Source organism: Ceratotherium simum, chromosome 6 (genome assembly GCF_057802395.1).
Source record: "Ceratotherium simum simum isolate JZ-2026a chromosome 6, ASM5780239v1, whole genome shotgun sequence".
Lineage (NCBI taxonomy): Eukaryota > Metazoa > Chordata > Mammalia > Perissodactyla > Rhinocerotidae > Ceratotherium > Ceratotherium simum.
In genome coordinates, this window is record NC_141905.1 from 30723108 (window position 1) to 30744953 (window position 21846).

General features: G+C 53.9%; 1 protein-coding gene across 4 annotated transcripts in view; it reads right to left on the reverse strand.

The window, feature by feature from the left end:
- ADAMTS14 (ADAM metallopeptidase with thrombospondin type 1 motif 14) overlaps positions 1–21846 on the reverse strand; it is an 80124-nt gene that overhangs the window by 49584 nt on the left and 8694 nt on the right. For 3 of the 4 annotated variants that reach the window (XM_087432065.1, XM_004427020.3, XM_087432064.1), the window contains exon 3: positions 3812–3968. The exons of the other annotated variant lie outside the window; for it this stretch is intronic. In XM_087432065.1, coding sequence (XP_087288191.1) covers positions 3812–3968 — 157 coding nt within the window. The remainder of the gene's footprint in view (positions 1–3811; positions 3969–21846) is intronic. 4 annotated transcript variants of the gene reach the window in all.

The window sequence follows — 21846 nt, forward strand, 5'->3', positions numbered from 1 at the left end:
ACATCAGCCATAGACTCCTGGAGATGTTCCAACCACACCCTCCTCTATGTGTTTCTCATCCTTCAGGCCACAAATAGGTAACCCTCAATGTGGGGTGGGGTCGGGGGCAGCAGGCTTCTGGGAGGCTTTCAGTGAGCCCACCCAAGAAGCCCCAAGAGAATGTAAACTGGTGTAGCTGCTTTGAAAAACACTTTGGCAGTTCCCCTAAATATTAAACATAGTGTTACCATAGGACCCAGCAATTCCACTCCTAGTTATATACCCAAAAGAATTGAAAACATATGTTCACACAAAAACTTGTACATGAATGTTCACAGCAGCGTTATTCATAATAGCCAAAAAATGGAAACAACCCAAATATCCATCACAGATGAACAGATAAACAAAGTGTGTATCTCCATACACTGGAATATTACCCTGCCATGAAAAGGAGTGAAGTACTGACACATGCTGCAACGCGGATGAACCTTACACGCCAAGTAAAAGAAGCCAGTCACAAAAGGCCACATATTGATGATTATCTATATGAGATGTCTAGGACAGGCAAATCTATAGAGATAGAAGGTAGACTGGTGGTTGCCAGGGGGTTGGGCAGGGGAAAATGGGAGTGACTGCTAATTAATGGGTACAGGGCTTTTTATGGGAGTGATGGAAATGTTATGGAATTCAATAGTGGTGATGGTTGCACAACACTGTGAATATAGTAAAACAAAACAAAAAAACCCACTGAATTGTATACCCTAAAATGGTTCAAATGGTGGATTTTATCTCAAATTTTTTTTTAAAAAAAGAAGCAGCAGCCATAAGTCCCAGCCAGCAGGCTGCCCCTGAAGGGATGAGCTGCCCTGGTGACTGGCAACCCGAGCCCTCAGCTGAGGAGCCGGAACTCTGGCCACAGATGCACATGGCCCGTTGGCATCCAGTTCCCTTCTCAGGAGGGACTTGGAGGGTGGGAAGGGGGTTATGGGGAGTAAGACCACAGGCTGAGGGAGGAAAGGGCAGCGTTAGGAGCATGGGAGCGTCTAGGGCACAGCCTCCAAGGCCAAGGCAGGGTCCCTAGGGGAGTCCCTGAGGGGTTGGGGCAAGGGCCAGCTCATACCTGGAGATCCAGCCAGGGGAATTTCCACCTCCGGACTCTGAACAGTTTAGATTTCTCACAGAGGCCTTGAGGAAAGAATTGCTTAACTCTTTTTGGGGGACCATCAAGGGTGTGTGTAAGTATGAGCGTGTGTTTGTATGAGTGTGAGGGGATGTGAGTGAGTGGATACTGGGTGTATGTGACCAGGCAAGTGTAAGTGTATGAGGTGTATGACTGTATGTGGGTGTGTAAGTGGGTATTAGTGTGTAGATAAGTGTGAGTGTGTGTGAGGTATGTGATTGTGGGGGATGTGAGTGGTTGTTAGTGTATGTGAATGAGTGTGAGTGTGTGAGGTGTGTGATGACTGTGGGGGGTGTGGGTGGATGTCAGCATACGTGAATGAGTGAGTGTGAGGTGTGTGACTGTGTGGATGAGGTATGTGACTGTGGGGGTGTGAGTTAGCATATGTGAATGAGTGTGAGTGCGGGTTTGTGAGGTGTGTGTGTCAGTGGGTATTTGTGTAAATGAGTGTAAGTGTGTGAGATGTGTGACTGTGTGGGTATGTGAGTATATGTGAGCAGGCAAGTGTATGTAGGTGAGTGTGGGTGTAGGTATGTGAGATATGTGGCTGTGTGAGTGGGTATTAGTATGTGTGAATGAGTGTGAGTGTGTGACTGTGTGTGATTGAGGTGTTTGTGTGAGTGTGTGGGGATGTGTTGTATGTGAGTGGGTGAGTGTGTGTAGGTGAGTGTGCGTGGGTGCACGCATGCTCTCTTCAGGAAGCAGCAGCCTAGACCATACCCTGAGCGCCAAGGGGGAGAGTCCCCTCCACCCCTAACCTCATTGGTGCACGTCCGACCCCTCCACAGTGGAGCCGAGGTGGCAGGGAGCCCCTGCACAGGCCACAGCTCAGCTAGAAAATCCCTCTGAAGGGTCCTCTGATGCCGCCTCTCCTTCCTCGAGGAAAGCTAGACACATCCCAGTGGGCAGCAGAGCTCACGTGAGGGACAGGAAGATCATTAAGACTTGGAATCTGTCCTCCAGGACCCCCAGCCTGTTTGGGAGAAGGAGACAGTCCCCGGAGAAATCCAGGGGGCTGAGGGGTCCAGGAGAGGGGACATCTGAGCTGGGCTGACAGCCGGGCAGGACAGGGATGGACAGAGAGCGGGGAAGGTGCTCAGGCTGAGGGAGACCTCGCAGAAGCCGGCTTACTGGCAGCTGGGCAGGCTCTGACCGGCTGGCCAGGCTCTGAGGCCCTTCTGTGTGGGGAGAAGCACACCCAAAGATGTGAGGTGAAACCCTTCGTCCCAATGAAGAATGCTACGTGGAGACAGGCACACCCAGAAACGCTTCTCCACACCCTGGGCTCAGACCCGCTGCTGGCCTTAAAATAACAGAGTGAGTGAGAGTCATAGGTTTCTTTCTAAGGAGGGACACAGATGGCCAGGGCGCGGCATCACCCACAGGCCCACAGGAGCTCCAGCGGACAGCCTGACAGCAGGGAGTCACGCAGCCTTCCTGGCCTCAAGTCCAGCTCCACCAGCTCCGCGTTTGAGGTCAGCTACCCCTCAGGTGGGTGCTGGTTCCCACTGCAGTCACCACTGTGCTGCTGAAATCCAGCCCAGCCCTCGAGGCCCGCCCGGCCCAGCCCCCACCCCACCCCAGGCCTGCAGAGCCACCCAGCACTCAGCTGGCTCCTGGTGCCACGGCTTCTCTTACAGCAACACCGGGAGAGCAGCTGGGGCTTCAAAAGAGGCATTGTGTGGAGGACAACTGGCTTCCAGGCATTCCTTCACGCAATGCCCAGCCCCACCAGGGCCCTGATGGGAGGGTGTGGTCCGCTCAGGGCCAGATTCCACCCAGGCCTTCTCCTGTCCTCTTGGCCAAAGGGGCTTCGTGACAAAGCTAAGTTGAACTATGAAGTTGGCCCCGGGCCCAGGACCAGCACACGTCACAGCCACTGCCTCACTGGCTCAGCCACAGGTCCTGAGTACCGCTGGTGTGCAGGCACCTGTGCTGGTCACCGCGGTGCAGGACGCCCTGCTCTCAGGGGCTGTCACCCTAACCTGGCAATAGTCACCCTAGTAACAAGACTGCAGCAAGAACAATCACTCGGCAAGTACCTACTACGTGCCCAGCTCCACGCTGGGATTTTTATGTACACCACAACTAATGCACACAACCTTAGAGGTGGACAATGATCGCCTCCACTTTACAGATTAGAAAACGAGGCTCAGAGATGTTAAGTAACTTGCTTAGGGTCACACAGTAGACAGTGTTGGAGGCAGGATTTAAAAATCGCCTGTTGGACACAAAACTGACCCTGACGCCCTGACACTAGGCAGTCCCCTACAAGTGCCCTAAGAACTTCCTTCCCGTGGCTCCCAGGGGTTGAGCTGATTTTTATGGGGAAGAGCTAACTGCAGCCATTCCACCTTCTGCCTTGGCAGAGAAACAGCCTTGCAAAGCAATGCTGAGCCCCGCAGAGACCTCTGGAGTCCTAAGGACCACAGTTCAGGGGGCTCAAGTAGCTCCTGTGGTCCCCAACTCTGGCCAGCTATAGTAGCCCCTAAACCCACTGGGGCTTCTCTACTGGTGCAGTAGGTAGACCTGGTCCCATTTTACAGAAGGGAAGACTGAGGCCGGGAGATGAGAGGGTGAGGTCAGAAGTGACCTAAAAACACCCCAGAGGTGTGGACACAAGTAAAGCTTGGGGACCTGCCCAGTGCCTACCTTCATTGTGAAGGTCCCCGCCAGGCTCTGCCCACTCCCGCTGGATGACTTCCCGGCGGTACACCACGTGCGTCCTCCCGCGGGCCTCCTTCTCCTGCTGCCCCCACTCCAGGGGCTCTATGAAGTAGTCGGTGCTGTCAGTGCGGATGAGGCCCGCCTGACCAGGGGCGCAGCGGGCAGGAGAAAGAGGAGAGAGAAGAGGCGTGAATACACAGCACAGAACAGGTGAGCATCTGTGAATGCAAACGTGTGACCACAGGGCTGCAGCCTCTTCCCCGTGGACCTGGGGAGCCCTGGGACCCCAGCAGGGAGGTGGGAGGGGTGGCAGGAAACTGAGCAAGGGGCCCATGCTCATTTCCAGCAAAGCAGCCCCACTTGACTGTGTTGTACACTCATGGGGTTCCACATAACATTTCATTTAAACAAAGGGTCCCAGTGCTTAAAAGCGGGGAGGGGGAGGCAGGACAGCCACTGCCGTAAAGGATACGCGCGCGCATTCACACACACCAGGACACCGCATTCCACCCTGAAGCGCTATCACTCAGATTTGCCTTTACCTACCCGCAGACAGGAGGGGAAATCCTATGGGCAAAGGTGAATCATCCCTCAGGCGGGTGCCGGTTCCCTACTCCAGGACAAAGTGTTATTATTCCAGATTTCAAGCATGCGTGCACGCACGCCAGGGAGGGCAGCTGATGTGCGCTGACGATAAACGAGCCAGGAGAGCGCACAGGAGCGCACAGGCGCGCACACTCTGTTTTTAATCTAATTTTTTGCCTGCATCAAAATATTCCCTTAAAAAAATCAGGTGTTCGGGTCGGCCCTGTGGCTTGGTGGTTAAGTGCGCGCGCTGCGATGCTGGCGGCCCGGGTTCGGATCCCGGGTGCGCATCGAGGCGCCACTTCTCTGTCCATCCTGAGGCCGAGTCCCACATACAGCAACTAGAAGGGTGTGCAGCTATGACATACAACTATCTACTGTGGCTTTGGGGGCAAAAAAAAAAAAAAGTCGAAAAAAAAAAAAAAAAATCAGGTGTTGGCCTTGGAAATAAAAACATAAAAATATAACCTTGGCCAAACCCAGCAAATGCGTTATTAGCCCCCAGTGAAGGCAATAATCACAGGGGCCAAGGAAACATAGAACCAGATGTGTGTGAATACACCAGCGGCTGCTCAGGCCCCCAGCCCCCAACACACATCAGCTCTGTAAAGTCAGACCAGCCCACCCACCACAGTGCCTGGAAAATAGTAGGCAATCCTTAATAAATATGTATTTATGAATTCCTTCACTCATTCAACAAATATCTATTGAATCCTTCCTGCACACCAGCACTGCTCTAGAGACGGGAATGCAGCTGCAGACACAAGGCAGAGACTGAAGAAAGCGTTTTTATAAATCTAGTGGTACTTCTCCGTTTGAACAGGAGCCGCCTCTTTTTAAAGCAGCCACTACTTTATACAACTAAATGCCACCAATTTTCCCACCTCAGCCTATGTGGAGGTGGCTTCTTCACGAATCCCCTTCCAACACCGACTGAGCACACACCATTGGAACCTCCCAGCAGCAGCCAATCTCTTTCTCATCCCTTCCATTTAAATCTGTTGATCAAACTGCAAACACCATTTGGGATCAAAGTCAAGGTGGCTGCCTTCTGCGCCTCATAAACAGACTCAATCAGGAGGCCAAAAAATGCTCTAGGGAAAAACAGCAGCATTACTGGAATAAGTATGGGGCTTCCCAAGGTAACCATTTTATCAGGGGATACTCAACTATCTGCAAAAGTTCTGGTCTGCTTATTAAAATGTCAATGTCACATCTTGTATTGAGCGCACATCCTTTCATTCAAAGCACTTCCCCCTTTTTACTTTTGCACCTACTATGTGTCCAGGGCAGGGAGAACCAGACAAATAAGGCCCAGCCTTTGGCTGTGAGCTGCTCATCACCTGGAGGAAGGGCCCACAGAGGAGGAGAGGGAGGCCAAATGTTGTGCTAGGTGCTATGGCAGATATGCCTGAAGGATAGGTACCCACCAGGCTCCCGGTTGCAAGGGGCAGAAATTCAACTTGAACCCTCTCAGCCCAAAGGGGAGCGTATTGGCCCCATGAGAAACGATGGCAGGGGCAGGCACGGGAAGTGAGGGACTCCATGCCCTCAGCTCCCTCTCCACCCGTCCTCTCCACACCCTCTGTCAGCTGCATTCTCCCAGCACGGCTATGCAGCCCGTTCTTGCAGGCACATCTCCGCTCTGCCACCAGAGACAAGGAGAAGGTTCTTTCATAGTCCCATCTGCAACAGCCCAAGGGAGGACTGTGTTGGTCCAGCCTGAGTCACATGGTCACCCTGGGACTGGCAGTCCCTGCTAGACCCCCAGGCCAGCAGAGGGTGATGACTGCACTGGAAGGAAGAAACTGTTAAGGTGGCAAAAGAAACCCACCTGGGCTGGAAAGGACACACCAGGCAGGGGGCCCGAGCAAGGGCACGGAAGCATGGAGGGCAGGGTGGGGACTGGGAGGCATTCAGGCTCATGCGCAGAGGCTGAGCCCAAACCTGACAACCAGTGAGGGCCAAATCGAAGGGCCTCTGCCACTGCCCCCAAAGGAAACCTGTCTTCCAGGGTACACAAGGGCTGTAGGACAGGAGGGCCCAGGGCACACCCCCAAAGCTACTGCAGCTCGGCTGCCACGAGAGCTTGTGAGAACCAAGCCCCACACGCACCCCAACCCATTCCATCCCTCTTTCCATACCCCCGTCTGATACCCAGGGGGACTGTTCCCACCCCAACTCGCCCTATTCAAGCCCCTCTGGATCAAGCAAAGCAAGACACCCTTACAGCACAACTCAGAAGGGCTGTGCTTCATCCAGGCTAAAGTTGTACAAACCCAGGCTCACGGAGGGCTGTAGCCATGCTGGCCCTGCCCATCACACCTCTGGAAGCAACCCGGCAGAGGAGAATTCTCCAGACCAGGGGGCAGAAGACTCAGCCACCCCACACACTGAACCATGGCCCTCCTCTGTTCTGAGACTTGGTTAACCAACTGTACAAGGAGGATTCTTCAAAAGCTGGCATTCCCTACCTCATTGTGGCCGCCAGATCTCAGTGCTTCATATAAGGAATGCAGGTTCTGGAATGATCCACATGGCCCAGGGCTGGGCTGCAAGGCACTGCCTTCCAGCCCACCCCTCCCTGTCCACAATCATGGACCACACAGACCTTTCAGGATCACCGTGCCTGCCCCAGTCTGAGGCTTCAGTACCTGGACAACATCCCCAGTTAGGGGACCTCTAACTTTTACTTGGATGCCTCTAGGGACAGAGAGCTCCCTCCCTCAAGATGTAACCTATCCTGCATAGGGACATTCAGAATGTTTTACTGAGCTGAAACACACTTCCCTACCTCCCACCCTTTATAAACAGTCTTATTATCACTGATTTTAATAACAGTATCTACCACATGTATTTATATGTCTTATTTCATCCTTACAATGACCCTATGAGGTAGGCACAAATATTAGACCCATTTCACGGATGAGGGAACAGAGGCTCAGAATGGTTAAGTAACTTGCCCAAAGGCACCTAGCAAGTAAGTGACAGCACTAGAACAAGAGCCCAGCTCTGTGTGGCTCCTAACCACTAGGCTATATTACCACAGGTCACCCCTAGGCCCTGCTTCTGCCCTTGGGGGGTCACTTGAATGAGGAAACTTTCCTTTCATAGTCCCATCTGCAAATCCCTGGGCCTCTGGTCTTACAGAGCAAGCAGGATGTTCACTTCTCACCTCTGGGCACAACACCCCCATGGAAGCCAGTCCACCTCCCACCATGCACGTGAGAACAGAGGAGACACTTCAGCACACAGCCCTAAAAGGAGTAGACTCCCCAGGTGACCCTCCACCCGGCCTGGAAGGCTCCCACACACCACCCTCATCACACCATCCTCATCACACCCCAGCTCCTCTCTACCAGAAGCGGAAGCTCCAGGATTCCTGGGTCTGGTCCAGTGCCCCCGCTCACAGGCCTCTCCCCAGGGAAGAGTTCAAAAATCCCCATTTCCCCAGCCCAGTTAAATTTAGGGCAAAGACCCACGCCCTGTAATATGCAACCTGCAACGTAAGTTTCAAACCTCTTTGTGACAGTGGACTCCACCAGCCCCCTCAGAGAACAAACGCAGAACTTCCCCAGGGATTTTCCTCATCCATTTTGTGCGTACATCCAGCCTTGATAGGCAGTTCTTGTCCAGGCCCGGGTGCCCCCTCGGCCCGAGACCCTCCTCCTAGAGAAGAAATGGGAAGGCAGGCCGGGCCACTCCCTCCCCCACGGCCCTCAGTTTCCCCATCCACACCAGAAGACATCTGGCTGACGATCCCCTCCAGCTCTGCCCTGGCCAGGAAACCAGGCACCAGGCAGGGCAGACAGACTGGCAACGGGAACCCTCTGGCTCTGCCTCCTCGCCAAATTACTCCCATCTCTCAGTTGAGGAGATGTTTACGGAAAGTGGTGGCTAATTTTAAAGCACTATAATCAAATCAAATTTCTGTATAAGAAAGCAAGAAAAGGGGGCGAAATAAGTGGTAGCCTGGAAAAGACATGTCAGCCATGTCTTTTTTCACCCTCACCTTATTCTTTTGGAAACAATAAATAAGCAGGAAATATATACTAGAAAGGTTCTTCATGCAAGAAAAACAATAACAATAGCTGATCACATCCAGTTGAGCCACACACTATACAGGCCCCTAGGCGATTTCTCCAAGTGGAAACTCGCCCATCCAGCCTGGCCGCCCTCAGCAGAGTCTGGATTCTGTTCTACGGCTGCTTCCGAGGGGCCTTTCCCGAGAGCTGAGTGGCTGATGGGGAGGAGCTGTTTGACTTTTCCAATATGGCTGTGACACTGTTTTGGTTGCAAAGGCGACACTTCTGCTGCATCTTCATCCGGAGGCCTCCAGGCCACACTGACTGAGGTTTTCCAGTCCTGCTTCCCCTCAGGGGAAGCCCCCAAGTCCAGAGTGTAACTTCAGGGCACCTGAAGGAGACAGGGTTGCACGGCAACAGGGGAGGTGGGTGCTGGCTTAGAAATCAGCTTGTGTCCTGCCATGGGTCATAACTGAGCAAGTTCAGTTGGTCACCGGCAGCTGTCTATCATCAGCCTGAGGTCCCAAATATTGCAGCAGATAACTGAAGCCATATTATTTTAGTATTTTAATGTGTGCATGTATATGTATAAATGTGTTTTTTCTAAAATTGCATGTATTTGCATGTAAATTGGCAGGTGAGGGTACAATGAGCCAACAAACAGATCCCCAGGGAGGCCATACGAAGAGATCTCCAAGTACTAGAACACGTGTCCTTGGACGGCGCTGAAGTTTAGGCTTGGACCAGGGCAGGGCTCCATCTGTGCTGAGGCAGGTGCTGAGACAAGCAGCAAGGACCCAGCCCACGGCCCAGGCAGGGGCAAGTGGCTTAGCTCTGAGAAGACAGCTGCAGGCCCTCTGGGAAAGCGGGATCCTGAGCCCCCTTGCTACGTCGTCAGATTCACCAACCTTCGTCGAATGCCCAGAAGGAGGGCCCATTTCAAGAGGGCAGCTCCCACTGAGCCAGCTCAGGGGTAGGCCAAGTCTCCTCTTCCTCTCCTTCCAAGGCCAGCCTTTGTGGGGCACCCCCAGAGGAAAAAAAAGCAGAGAAGGCCCCCTCCAACCCAACCATCGTGCCACCTCCCAAGGAGAGTGCAATCTCGGGCCCGACCTGTCCTGGAAATTCCATTTGGAGGGTTTTACTGCCAGCTGTGGTGTCTCAGGTTCTTGGGCTTCCAGCAAATTCAGCTTGAAACTGTTCCACTGTAGGAAACGAAAGAAAACCCAGCAAGTGGAGGCTGGGGCGATGCGCACAACAGGGAGTGGCATGAGAGTCAGAAATGGCTTCCACCAGGTCCACCCTCAGCCCAGCAACCCACTTCTATCCTCAGCCACGGCCAGCCACACCCCCTCTGTAGACCACATCGCCTGCTACAACCTCAGAAGACTCGGCCGTGGGCTTCTCCTTCCCTTCCCCTACCGTCCTGCTCACCTAACTTGCACACTGGCTCCGGCCATTACCAAATGTCAAGACCTCCAACACGTGACCCCACTGCTTTATCATTGTCAGTCCCCTCACCAAGTCCTCACTTCCCTTCTCACCACCTGGGACTCCTTGGTCTAGACACATAGTAATTCTCCTGCAAACACCCATAATTCTCTCCCCCGCTTTCCCTCTATCCTACTCTCCCAGAGAAGCCTCTGCCCTGGTTCAACCCAACCAGCCACCCACTCCACGTCTGCACACTGATGGAGAAAATGCACATGGTACCCACTGCTCTCACTTGAAATCAGTGGCCAGCACTCTCACATGAGCAGGATGCTGGCTGGGGACTCTGCGGCACCTCCCTGTTGCGTCTGCATGCCAGTTCTCCCAGGGGCTTCCACTTCCAGCACTGCCCCCAACCTCACTCTCTTCTGTTTTTCGGGAGAAAACAGACACCATGAGGCAGGCTCTCCCCTATGCTCCCATCACTTTGAACTCCCACACCTGTGCCCTTCCTTTCCTCCCGCTGCAGCCTGCGCTCAGGATCACCTCCCCCTCCCCTCCTCAAAGACTTAGCTCTTAGTCTCCCTCTTTCCAGCATCAGCACACTCTCCCTCTCTGGGATCACTCTCCTTGTCACACACGTGCACTCAAGGACCTCCCATCTGTGAAACGCCCTCCCTCCCAGCCCTGTCCAGCTATTCCAGGTCTCTGCTTCCCTCCACAGTAGAAAGTTATCTACACTCAGCCTCCACCTCCATGCCTCATGCCTCTCCTCTACCCTCCCAAAGGGGCTTCTAGAGCCACCACCACTCCCCAGAAACTCGTCAGGGTCACCCAAGACCTCATGTGGCCAGAGCCAGCAATCACTCCTTTGTCCTGGTCTCACTCAGCTCCTCCAGCCAAACACATGCTCCTTGGGGATTTCCCCTGGTCTCACGGCTTTCAATACCATGTATTTGCAGATAACTCCCAACTACATCCCCAGCCCTGACCTCTCCCAGAATTCCCTGCAGGACTGTCCAACAGCCTCCTTGAGAGAGACCCTGGGCCTCTGCTGGGCACCTCAAACTCTAGAGCAGACTGACCCCTCCCCTTGCCTACCCCATCTCAGCAAATGGCACCATCTTCTTCCCAGTTGCTCAAGCCAATAATCAAGGGAGGGTGGGCCCAGGGATTGGGTTTTTTTCAAATCCTTCCCCCTGTCCCTGCCCACCGTGTTTCTGGTGAAGTCAGTTCAACTGGAAGCCACACCCACATAACCTGAGGGGACAAGACCCTCTAATGGGTCATCTTGGGCCATTGTCTCTGATTCATGACAAGTGTGAGGGGGCCAGCCCCACCCCACACATCCCCCATCCTGGGACCACCACTCCTGCCAGGACTCTTCAAGGTGGCCCAGATTCCTTGCTCCCTCAATTATGTCTTTGATGTCAATCATGTCTTCCTCCCTCCCTTATGTCTTTATGAAGCATCTACTGCGCGCTAGGCTCGATGGGGGTGGGGGTGTGCAAAAAGACATGCGAGACCAGCCTCTGCTCTCCTGATAAGGGACTAGTATCTAGAATATATAAAGACCTCTTACAACTCAATAATAAAAAGACAAACAAGCCAATTTAAGAATTGGAAAAGGATCTGAGTAAACATTTCTCCAAGGAAGATGTACACGTGGCCAATAAGCACATGAAAAGATGCTCAACATCACTCATCATTAAGGAAATGCAAACCAAAACCACAGTGAGATACCCCTTCACACCCACTAGGATGGCTAGAATCAAAAAGTCCGATAATAACAAGGATGACAAGGATGTGGAGAAATTGGAACCCTCATACACTGCTGGTGTGGATATAAAATGGTGTAGGTACTTGGGAAAACAGTCTGGCAGTTCCTCAAAATATTAAACAGAGTTACCATATGACCCTGCAATTCTACTCTTTGGTATATATTCAAGAGAAATGAAAACATATGTCCACACGAGAATTTTTACATAAATGTTCACTGCAGCACTACTCACAACAGCCAAAAAGTAGAAACAATCCAAATGCCCATCAACAGATGAATGGATAAACAAAATGTGGTATAACCATACAATGGAATATGATTCAGCCATAAAAAGGAATGAAGTACTGACACATGCTACAACATGGATGAATCTTGAAAACATTATGCTAAGTGAAAGTAGTCAGTCACAAAAGACCACATATTCTATGATCCATTTATAAGCAAGTCCAGAATAGGGAAATCTATAGACTACAGACAGAAACTAGATTAGTGGTAGCCAGGGGCTGGGGTGATGGATTAGGAGGGTGATAGCTAAAGGATACAGGGCTTCTTTTCGAGATAGTGAAAATGTTCTAAGACTGAACGTGGTGATAATTACACCACTCTGTGTAAATGATAAAAATTCATTGAATTGTACACTTTAAATGGACCAATTGCATGGTATGTGAATTATATCTCAACAAAGCTGTTAAAAAAAAAGATGATGCACATGCAGGGAGATGAGAGGCATGTATGGAGATGACACACGCATGGAAACCAGAGACACAGGTGCACCGAGATGACACGCACACAGGGATGACACACACACACGGAGATGATACACACACATACAGAGACAACACAGGTGCAGGCAGGCAACAAACACACACACACACAGAGACGACACACACGCAGGAGGCACACAGGCTGCCCACTACCACGGAAGCGTGAGTCAGCATGGCCGGTATGAAAGCCTGCAGACACTGAGATTCCATCTAATTCAAACCTAATGTGGAAGCCCCGAGCCATAGGAGCTCTGCTGGAGGCTGGGCTGCCAAGACCTGGGCCCAAGCCAAGGAAAGTCTGAAAGCTAATTCCTCCCGAGCTGCAGCCTTGGGGACAGACAGGAGGAAGGAGCCCTTGGAGGATGGAGCCCAGAACTGCCAGGCTTGTCCTCAGCAGGCACACCCGCCATGCAAGCCCCAGATGGGCAGCATGAGAACTCCCCAAACAGGCCAAAGACCCAGGAGTAGCACCAGCAGTGGAGAGCCTCCACCAGCTGGAGAGATTATCTGGGATGACCACTGGGCCCCATGTCCCAGGGTCACAACCTCTGCAGGCCCCACACCCTGGGAGGTACTGAGTGAAAAGTTCCTGAGGTCTTGCTAGGCCCAGTCCATTTGTAGCAGGAATCCTTCTCAGAGGAGAAGCAGTGTGGTGTGTGTGGTGGGTAAATGCAGAGACCCCTGAGCCAGCATCCCTGGGTCCTGCCACTCTCAAACCACGTAAGCTTGGCAAGTTACTGAACATCCCCGTGCTTCAGGATTGTAGTAGCACTATCTTGTGGAGTTGCTCTGAGAAATATACAGAGAACCTAGGATGGTCCAAGCTTGCAGCAAGGACTATGTAAGCGTTCACGTTTGCTGCCATGATTATCATGACCGTCATTCAAAGTGTGCCTGGGAGTCTCAGGGGCTCACGAAGGGAGCCTGTGAGTTCAGTGCTGGGAGCAGCATTCTGGAACCACAGGACAGTTTGTCTCTAACTCCTGGCTCTGCTGTGATCCCTGCTCTGATCCCCTGCCTGTAAACAGGAAGAAATCCCTAAGAAAAAAATACCAGTGGCTGAGCATCCTTAAGGAGAAAAGTCCCTACCAAGAGAACAACTGGTTCAGGGTAATTTTAAAGGTGAGAAAGAATATGTGCTCACAAAACATTGGTGGCAATGCACCCAGCTGTTAGAGAGTTGTTTGTGGGTGGTGAAATTGTAGGCAATTCCTTCTTGTTAAACTTTTAGATATTTTCTAACTTTCCTGATTTCCCTATCTGAAAAAGAAAGCTAATTCTGCACAGAATGTCTGCCTACTACAATGAGCAAGTAATAATCACATAACAATTATTTTTAAACAAAGTTTAAAAAAAGGAAACAAACCCAATGTAACCCTACTTTTCTGTCACCCAGCTTCCCTGCAAAGTGGCGTAGAGGCCACCTTTGGCAGTGAAACACCTGGGGCCCCAGTTCAGCCCAGGCCCTTCCCAGCTGGGTGACAGAGGCCCTCCAAGCCTCAGTTTCTGCATCTGAAGCCAAAGGGCTGCTGGGAGGATGGGACGAGGTAATGAAGGGGAAAATCCCCTCCTGAGCCCAGCCCACAGCAGGGGTGGCCTTTTCTTCTCCCACCTTCTTTGGCCTGGCTCTTCTGGTCCCCCCAACTTGACCTCAACTTTTCCACCAAACACACAGTAGACTTTTCCAGGAAGCTACAGCAGTGGGTCTCACCCCCAGATGCCCGATAGAATCATCTGGGGGAATTGGCAGAACTACTGACGCCCAGGCCACACCCCAGACCAATGAATCAAATCTCAGTGGGTGGAGCCCGGGCAGCAGGATTTCCTTAAAGATGCCCAGGTGAGTCTAATGTGCAGCCAGGGCTGGGAACCACGGATCTAAGCTCTGGAAGCTTCCAGACTATGGAATGGTACTCAATGGAACGTTCAAGTGATCACCCACGTTTCACAAACAGAGTGGTAGCAGTGTGGGGAGTGTGACCAGCATTAGTTTGTCATAATGCAGGAAATGGGCAAGAAGGACAGAGAGGGAACAGGAGGACAATGACTAGCTGCCCTGACTAAGGTGGGCAAGGGATGGGGCCTGGAGAGGCCAGCTACTGCACGCCTCTTATGTCACGAGCATCTCCCTGGGCTGAGCATGACCAGGGATCACCTGGACCACATGTGGTTTGTGCCACAGGTGCTGTCTCAGAACCTAACCACCTCCTCCCCTCAAGGTGCAACTCCACTGTGAGTGAGGAAGAATTTGCCAAAATTGCCCTGAGCTGGCAGGTCTGGGAGGTAGTGGGTGAGGGGGGCTGTGATCTGCTGGGCGGACAGTGGCAAGTCAGTGATGTCACGGCCACCCCAGCTGGGGAGCCCACAGCACAGACAGTGAGGACAATTAGTAGCAGTACCTTTGTGATGATGATGAAGATGAAGGTGATGAATGATTCTGGCCTCTGGCCTCCGGGTCCTGGCCCAGGGGCAGGGCAGGGCCTCACACCGGCAGGTGCTCAGAGACACCCCTTCTGCTGCAAACCCTGACCCTGGAGCCCAGCCAGAGACAAGGGCAGACCTTGCCAGGCTGGCAGCCACCCCAGTTTCCATTCCCTGTGCGCAGGAGCCACGTGGCTCCAAGGCCTCCTCCTCTGTCACCACCACGGCCCACCAAGCTTGGGCCAGGAGCTCCGCCTGGCCCCCTGCTTGGCGCTGAGTCCTGGCAGCAGTGGTGGCTTTGGGACAAGGAGACAGGAAGCAGCCCTCAAATGCCAAGAGGCAGTGTGGCTGCCAGGCCCTGAGCTGAGGAGCAGCTCCCCGCATCAAGGCCCCGTAGTCCGAAGGCTACGGCTCAGAAGCAAGCCAGCTGACAGTGGCGCAGCTCCAGGGAAAAGATGTGGCCAGCCCCTCCCGCAGCTGAGGGCCAGCCCCCAGCAGGTCACCTGCCCCAGCCAGGCCTCCCCTCTGATCCATCCCTACATCTGGCCCAGAGAGGTGCTGACTTGGTTTTAAATGAGATCATGCGTGTAAAATGTTTACCATGGAGTCTGACACACAGCAGATCTGCAATAAATGAGGGACGTGGTGGTGGCAGGAGAAAGGCTCCCTGCAGAGGGCAGGTAAGCACGTGAGAATGGAAAGGAGTGGGCCTGGCCGCCTGAGTTCCCATGCCAGGCCCGGCTCTAACCCCACAAGCGACCCCTGACAACACATACCCCTCCCGGCGTCACTGCCCCTCTCTGCACAGTGGGGAGGAGTGGACAGAGCCATACTAGCTGGAAAGCACCATCAAATGAGGCATGTTACCGTCCTCAATCCTGACCAGGGCCGGGCACCACTAGCATGTTTTCCAGATTTCTCAGAACTCGGACACTTCACCAAAGCTTGTCCGTGTGAAGCCCCCTCAGTTACTAGCAACACGAATGCCCACATCCCAGCCCCTCAGGCCGCTCACCAGGTTCTCGACTCACTTCACATGTTCATGTACCTCTCCGCAATTTCACGCCTCCTGAACCTCTGTCTGCAGTACTATTCATCCAGTCATGCATCAGATAATTGCTGAGCAGGCCCTGGTCTAGGTGCTGAAGACACAGCCACAAGTTCCTTCTCACCTGGAACTAACATTCTACCAAGGGGTGAGACAGGCAGTCAGTAGGTTAAAATACGGCATACCAAATGGAAACAGCTACGGAGAAAAATTAAGCAGAGGAGAGAATTGGGGGTTGAAATTGTAAATAAGGGAGTCAGGGAAGATGTCATTAAGAAGGTGACAATTGAGCAAAAACCTGAAGGAAATGAGGGGCAGGCGCTGGCGGTACCTGGGGAGGGGTGTCCCCCCAAGGAGCACAGAGGGACCACCACGGAGGGAGGGGCGGAGGAGGTCACAGGCACACGGGAGGAGGGACCGGAGGGCCTGCTTGGCTTCTCCTGGAGGCGGATCATGGGAAGGCTTAGATCTAACCAAGTGCTCTGGCTGTTGTTGGTGAGCAGACATCAGGGAGCATGGATGGAAGTGGAGATCAGCTAGGGAGGCCATTACTACCACCCAGGAGAGAGGACGGTGGCTCCGACCACCCCACCACGTGTTATGCTTCTCAAGCCCTGTCTGTTTCCCTTTTGGAATTATTAGCAACAAAAATCCCCCCATGGCAGCCACACGGGGCCTGTTCCGTACCTGGCACCACACGTGTTCACGTGGGCCTTCATGCCTCTGTCCCTGCTGTGAGCTCTGCCATCAACGCCCTGCCAGCCCAGCTCAGATGCCACCCCACCATCACTCTCTCCTCCAGGCCCCCAGTGGCTCCCGGTGCTGCTCTATCCCCATCCAGATCTGTCTGTCTGCCCCTCTTCTAGACGTGAGCTTAGGGAGGACAAGTAGTGACCCAGGCCACAGGACCAACTTCGGAACAAAACCACCTTAAATAAACAGTTTTGGGGCCAAGCCCACAAAACGAGCTCCCCTGGGCATATCACCCTTAATGAGAGAGCTGCTCTCCCACAAAATGTGGCTGTGGCTTAGGGGACCGTGAATGATGAGGTGATGAAGTATCAAGCACTCAAGGCACCCAGGCCAGCAGCCTGCCAGGCTATGAACACAAGGCCTCTGTGGGCGGGAGGGGCTGATGCCGATTGTGGGCTCTGCCAGCCTCAAGGGGCAGAAATGAACCTCTGCTCTGGGGCGGGGCTGGCCTGGGGGGCATGGGCGTTTTCTGGACAGATCAAAGGTATAAATATTTGGTCTGCTTAAAAGCAAAGGCTGGGGCCGGCCCGGTGGTGCAAGCGGTTAAGTGCATGCGCTCTGCTGCGGCGGCCCGGGGTTCACCAGTTCAGATCCCGGGCACGTACCAACGCACCACTTGGAAAGCCATGCTGTGGCGGCGTCCCATATAAAGTGGAGGAAGATGGGCACAGATGTTAGCCCAGGGCCAATCTTCCTCAGCAAAAAGAGGATTGGCGGATGTTAGCTCAGGGCTAATCTTCCTCACACACAAAAAATAATAATAAAAAAGATAAAAGCAAAGGCTGACAAAGGGCTTCAAGTAACCCCTAGGGAACGGAGTTTGCATTCAGACCGACCATGTCCTGACAAATGCTCTCACCTTCAGACGTTTCTCTAAAGGGGCCTGTTCCTCTGCCCCCTCAACCATTATGGAAAGCAGAAGAAAAGAAGACTGCAGGGTTTTTGATGTTCCATAACACGTAATGTGTGCATAACCACAGCCCCCTGCCTTCCAATATTTTCAAAATGGATAAAACAGCAGCAATGGTGACTTGGGGCCGAGAAACACCAGAAGGTTCTGTTTGAGCTTCAAATCCCACTAACTGGGTGGTTGATATTTGTTCTTTCTTAGTTGGCCTCCCAGCTTTCGGGAGGACACTGACATGCAGAGGTTGAGCAGCCACCCTCGCAATGGGAGCCTCGTCAACACCTCCACTCAGGACCCAGGCCCAAGGACTCCCAGGACGCCCCCAGAGGGCAACTGCTGGACCAATCGCTTCTGCATTCACGCTCTGAAGCCGTTGCCACGCCACCGCCTCACTGGCCAGCATGGGGTTCATGACCTCGAGTCACTGCTGACATTTACTCAGTCCTTTCCACTGACTCAGGAGAGGTCGGGGGGGATCCCAGGGGGAGCACTGGACTCAGAGTCAGGCGCCCAGACCCCACGGCCCTGAGAGTCGCCGCATGACCCTGGGTGAGTCTCTTCCCTCCCTCAAGCCTCGGCTTCCTCGTCTGGAAGGTGAAGAGGGGACCAAGAGGCCCCCAAAGCCCCTTCCAGCCACAGCTGACCACACTCAGGCCAAAGTCAGGATGAACTGCGGAAGTGACGCTGAGCGGAGATGCACCACCAGAGGCTGCCGTAACACGGGGACCATCTGTGCTAACAGGGAACTCCTTGGTGCTTACCGAGGACGAGGCGGCCTGCAGAAATTACTATTATTGTTGTTGTTGTTGTTTCTAAGGCTTTGAAGGCAGGGCAAGGCCCACATGCTGAAAATGGAAGGCCAGGCCTGGCGGATGGTTTGGGAACCTCCCCCTGCAGGGTCCAGGGAATGCGGAAATTCCCGGGTCCTCACCGAGGGCCCGCCCCTGGGCCTCTAGCACACTGAGGCTGGGGGGAGGGCAAGCGCAGCCCCCAGCACACTCACCAGCCTGCAGGGCGGCCCACAGGCCGCCATCCCTCCCGCTGGCCTGAAGATGCGGGGAAGAATAATTGCAGCCTCCCTTGCTGGAAGGGGGGCCGGCTCTGCTCGGGAGGAGGGCCACTGAGGTGACGTCTGGCTTTCATTCCATATCATAAATACGTTATTAATCCAGAGCAGACAGCGAGGCACAGCCGTGGGGAGATGAGGGAGGCGAAGCTCTGCAAGATCAACCGCCTTGAGGACCGGAAAACCCCAGGGCCCAGACCCCGGGCGTCCACTCAGACAGAGGCCCCGACGGGATGGGGCCCTCCGGGAAACAAGAAGAGCTCCGAAATGGGCGACCAGCAGTCTGGGGACGAACCTACTGCGGATCCTGCCTCACTTTCTGTGTTTATTGTGATCAACAATAATCATAAAAGCCACCATTTATTACTCTAGGCCCTGCAGCAGCACTTAAGTGCTTGATTTCTAACCAATAAAACTACGAGGTAGTGATACCCACTTTAGAGATGTGGAAACTGAGGCTCAGAGAGGGCAAGCAACTCGACCAGGGTCAGTACAGAAAAACAATGCAAAGATGGCGGCAACAATCCCTCCTGTCCGCTCGCCTCTGTGCGATGAGACTTCACTGCCCCTCCCCTCAGGAGGTGAAGTCCATCTCCCCAGTCCTGGAAAATCCAGTCTGGCCTTGGGTTCGCTTGGACCAACAGCACAGAAGCTATATTACACAATTCCAAAGCTAGGCCTTAAGAGGTCTTACAGCCTCTGCCTTCGCCCTCCTGGAGTGCAACCCTGAGACTTCCTTGAAAGAAGCTGGTCTTGCCTCCTGGAGGATGAGAGGCCACAGAGAGGAGAACTGAGGCTGCCCAGCCAACAGCCAGGACCAACGCCAGACGTGTGAAGGAAGCCAGCTTGGCCCTTCCAGCCCAGCCCACCTCCAGCCGCAGGCAGCGGCATGAGGGCCCAGGAGCCACCAGCGGAGGAACCGCCCAGCCACCCTACGGAAATGTGAGGAAGAATCCTTTGTTGTTGTTTTGAGTTCCCCAGTTTTAGCTGGTTTGTTACGCAGCAGTGGATAACTGCTCCAGTCCCTCCGTTTCCCCACTGCCTGCCTCCCCAGGAAGACCTGTGCTGCCCGCCTCCTGGGACTCGGCTGAGAGCAAGGCCCCCACGCTGACCACTGCCCTCGCCTTCGGCCCCCAGGACCTCACCCCCCCACAAGCAGGAAGTGGCCACAGGTGACGCACTCTGCAAAGAATAAGAAGAGCTGCAGGCCACTGTCCACCTGAGGACCCACCGTCACCCTGTGGGCTGGGTCATGAGATGTTCCCTCTCTCTCTAAGGAGACAGCTTCTGGTTTTCATTTTACAGACACAAATTCTACAAGGCGGGCCCAGGGTTTCTCAGGGAACTCGGTTATGTCAACAGCAAACGTGATGAACCAAGTCGCACCCTCAGGGAGGATGCGAGCTCTAGAGACACAAACTCACTGGTGAGGGGATGCCCAGGGCAGGGAGGCAAACAGGTTTCACCTCGCACACCCACTCAGGCCTCCGGGGCATAGCTGCATGGAGCACACACTGGGGGACACTCAGGGACAGTGTGCCCAGCTGACCTGCAACATCTGCCAGGGTGCTGCAGGGCCAATGGTGGTATGTGTGCCACACGTGTCATCGCTGGCCTGGGGCAGGTGACAGTCAGCCACAGGGAGAGCGACAGGCATGCTGCCCCTCCTCGTCTAACTGGGGTCAGAAGACGCAAACGTGAGCTCCAGGCCACCTCTGAGAGCCAGCCCCACCCCCGCTCTCTCCCTCGGTCAGCTCACCCAGCATCCAGGAGAGCCTGCCCTGTGCAGGGGTCATGGGACACACAGGTGACCAAACTCAGACCTGCCCTTTGGGAACCCGGTGGGAATGTTCCAGGCGAGAATGCAAACTGGAATGAGGAGCAAGTTGCAGCCTGAGAAAAACAGGCCTGGGTGAGGTGGTGACGGAGATGAGCTCTGCCTGCCTGGCTGAAGGCCCAGAGCCCCCTCTGGGGGGGTCAAGCAGGCAAATGGGGTGCTCTTGGCCTCCTCTTCTTCTCCACCACCACCTCCTCAGACCCACCAGACACAACCTACAAATCCACACCGTTTAATAGCAACGGCTGAGGCGTATCGAGGACTATGCTAATAAGCCCTGGTGCACAAGACAGCTCAATGAAGTGACTATACTACAATCCCCACCTTATGGATGAGGAAATGGAGGCACAGAGAGGTTCGGTAATTGCCCAAGGCCACATAGTATGTAAAAGGCAGAGCTGGGATTTCAGCCCAGGCGGTCTTGTTCCCTGGGTCATGCTCTCATCCCCTGCACACACTGCCTCACCGGCAATCCGCGGCCTCCAGCTAACAACCCTGCTATGTTTGGTCCATACATGTCTTAAAAAATAGAACACTTTGCTTAAAAATCCATATTTCTGATTTCTCCTTAAAATACTCAAAGATCTTGATACACCAGATGGGCTGCCTTTAGACAGGGCATGACCTCTCCAGAAAGCCACAATGGCATCTCCCCCAACTAGACCCTGGCCCTCTTCTCTGTCTCGTGTTACTCCCTGCTCCTGGAGGCAGCTGAAATCGCGGCCTCCTGGGTACCAAGAGCCCAGTACTGTGCTCAGCACTCAGACAAATGCAAATATTTAAGACACAGTCTCTGATTTCTGGGAACGGTGGCTGAGATAGGGGATGCACCAAGCAGAGGGAAGGGGAAGGCACCGTGGGAGGTGTGAACAGCACGAGCAAAAGCAAGGAGGCTGCAAAGTGATGCGAGAACACATCAGTCTGGCTGGGGCAAGGGCTGGAGTCTGCAGAGAGGAGCTGCCATGGAAGCCAGAGAGCAGGCAGAGCAAGGAGGGGAGGCCTGCAGCAGCGTGGGGCCAGACACCCCTGCCCCTCCCAGGGCTGTCGGCACAGATGGGTGAGGCAGGCGGCCCGCAGGCAAGGGTGTATGGGGACCGGCCAGCTGGGTGGTGGGGTGAGGGCACCGCTGGAACTCCAGGCCTCAGGCTCCACATCCCTAGGGCAGGGGTGGGCAGCGGGGCAGGGCCGGGGCTTCCCAAGGAGCTGCCAGGACAGGCCACTCACTCCCCAGCCAGCAAGGAGCAGCCCCCAAGGTGAGGACAGGTGTTGGTACAAGGACACCAATGAGCCACAGGCACACCTGCTGAACCGGCCCTATACCAGCATGCCGCTGTGAAGATTAGTATCTTCCCCAAACACTAATGTGGCTCCTGCTTACAAACCTCCCATGGCTCCCGATGGCCACA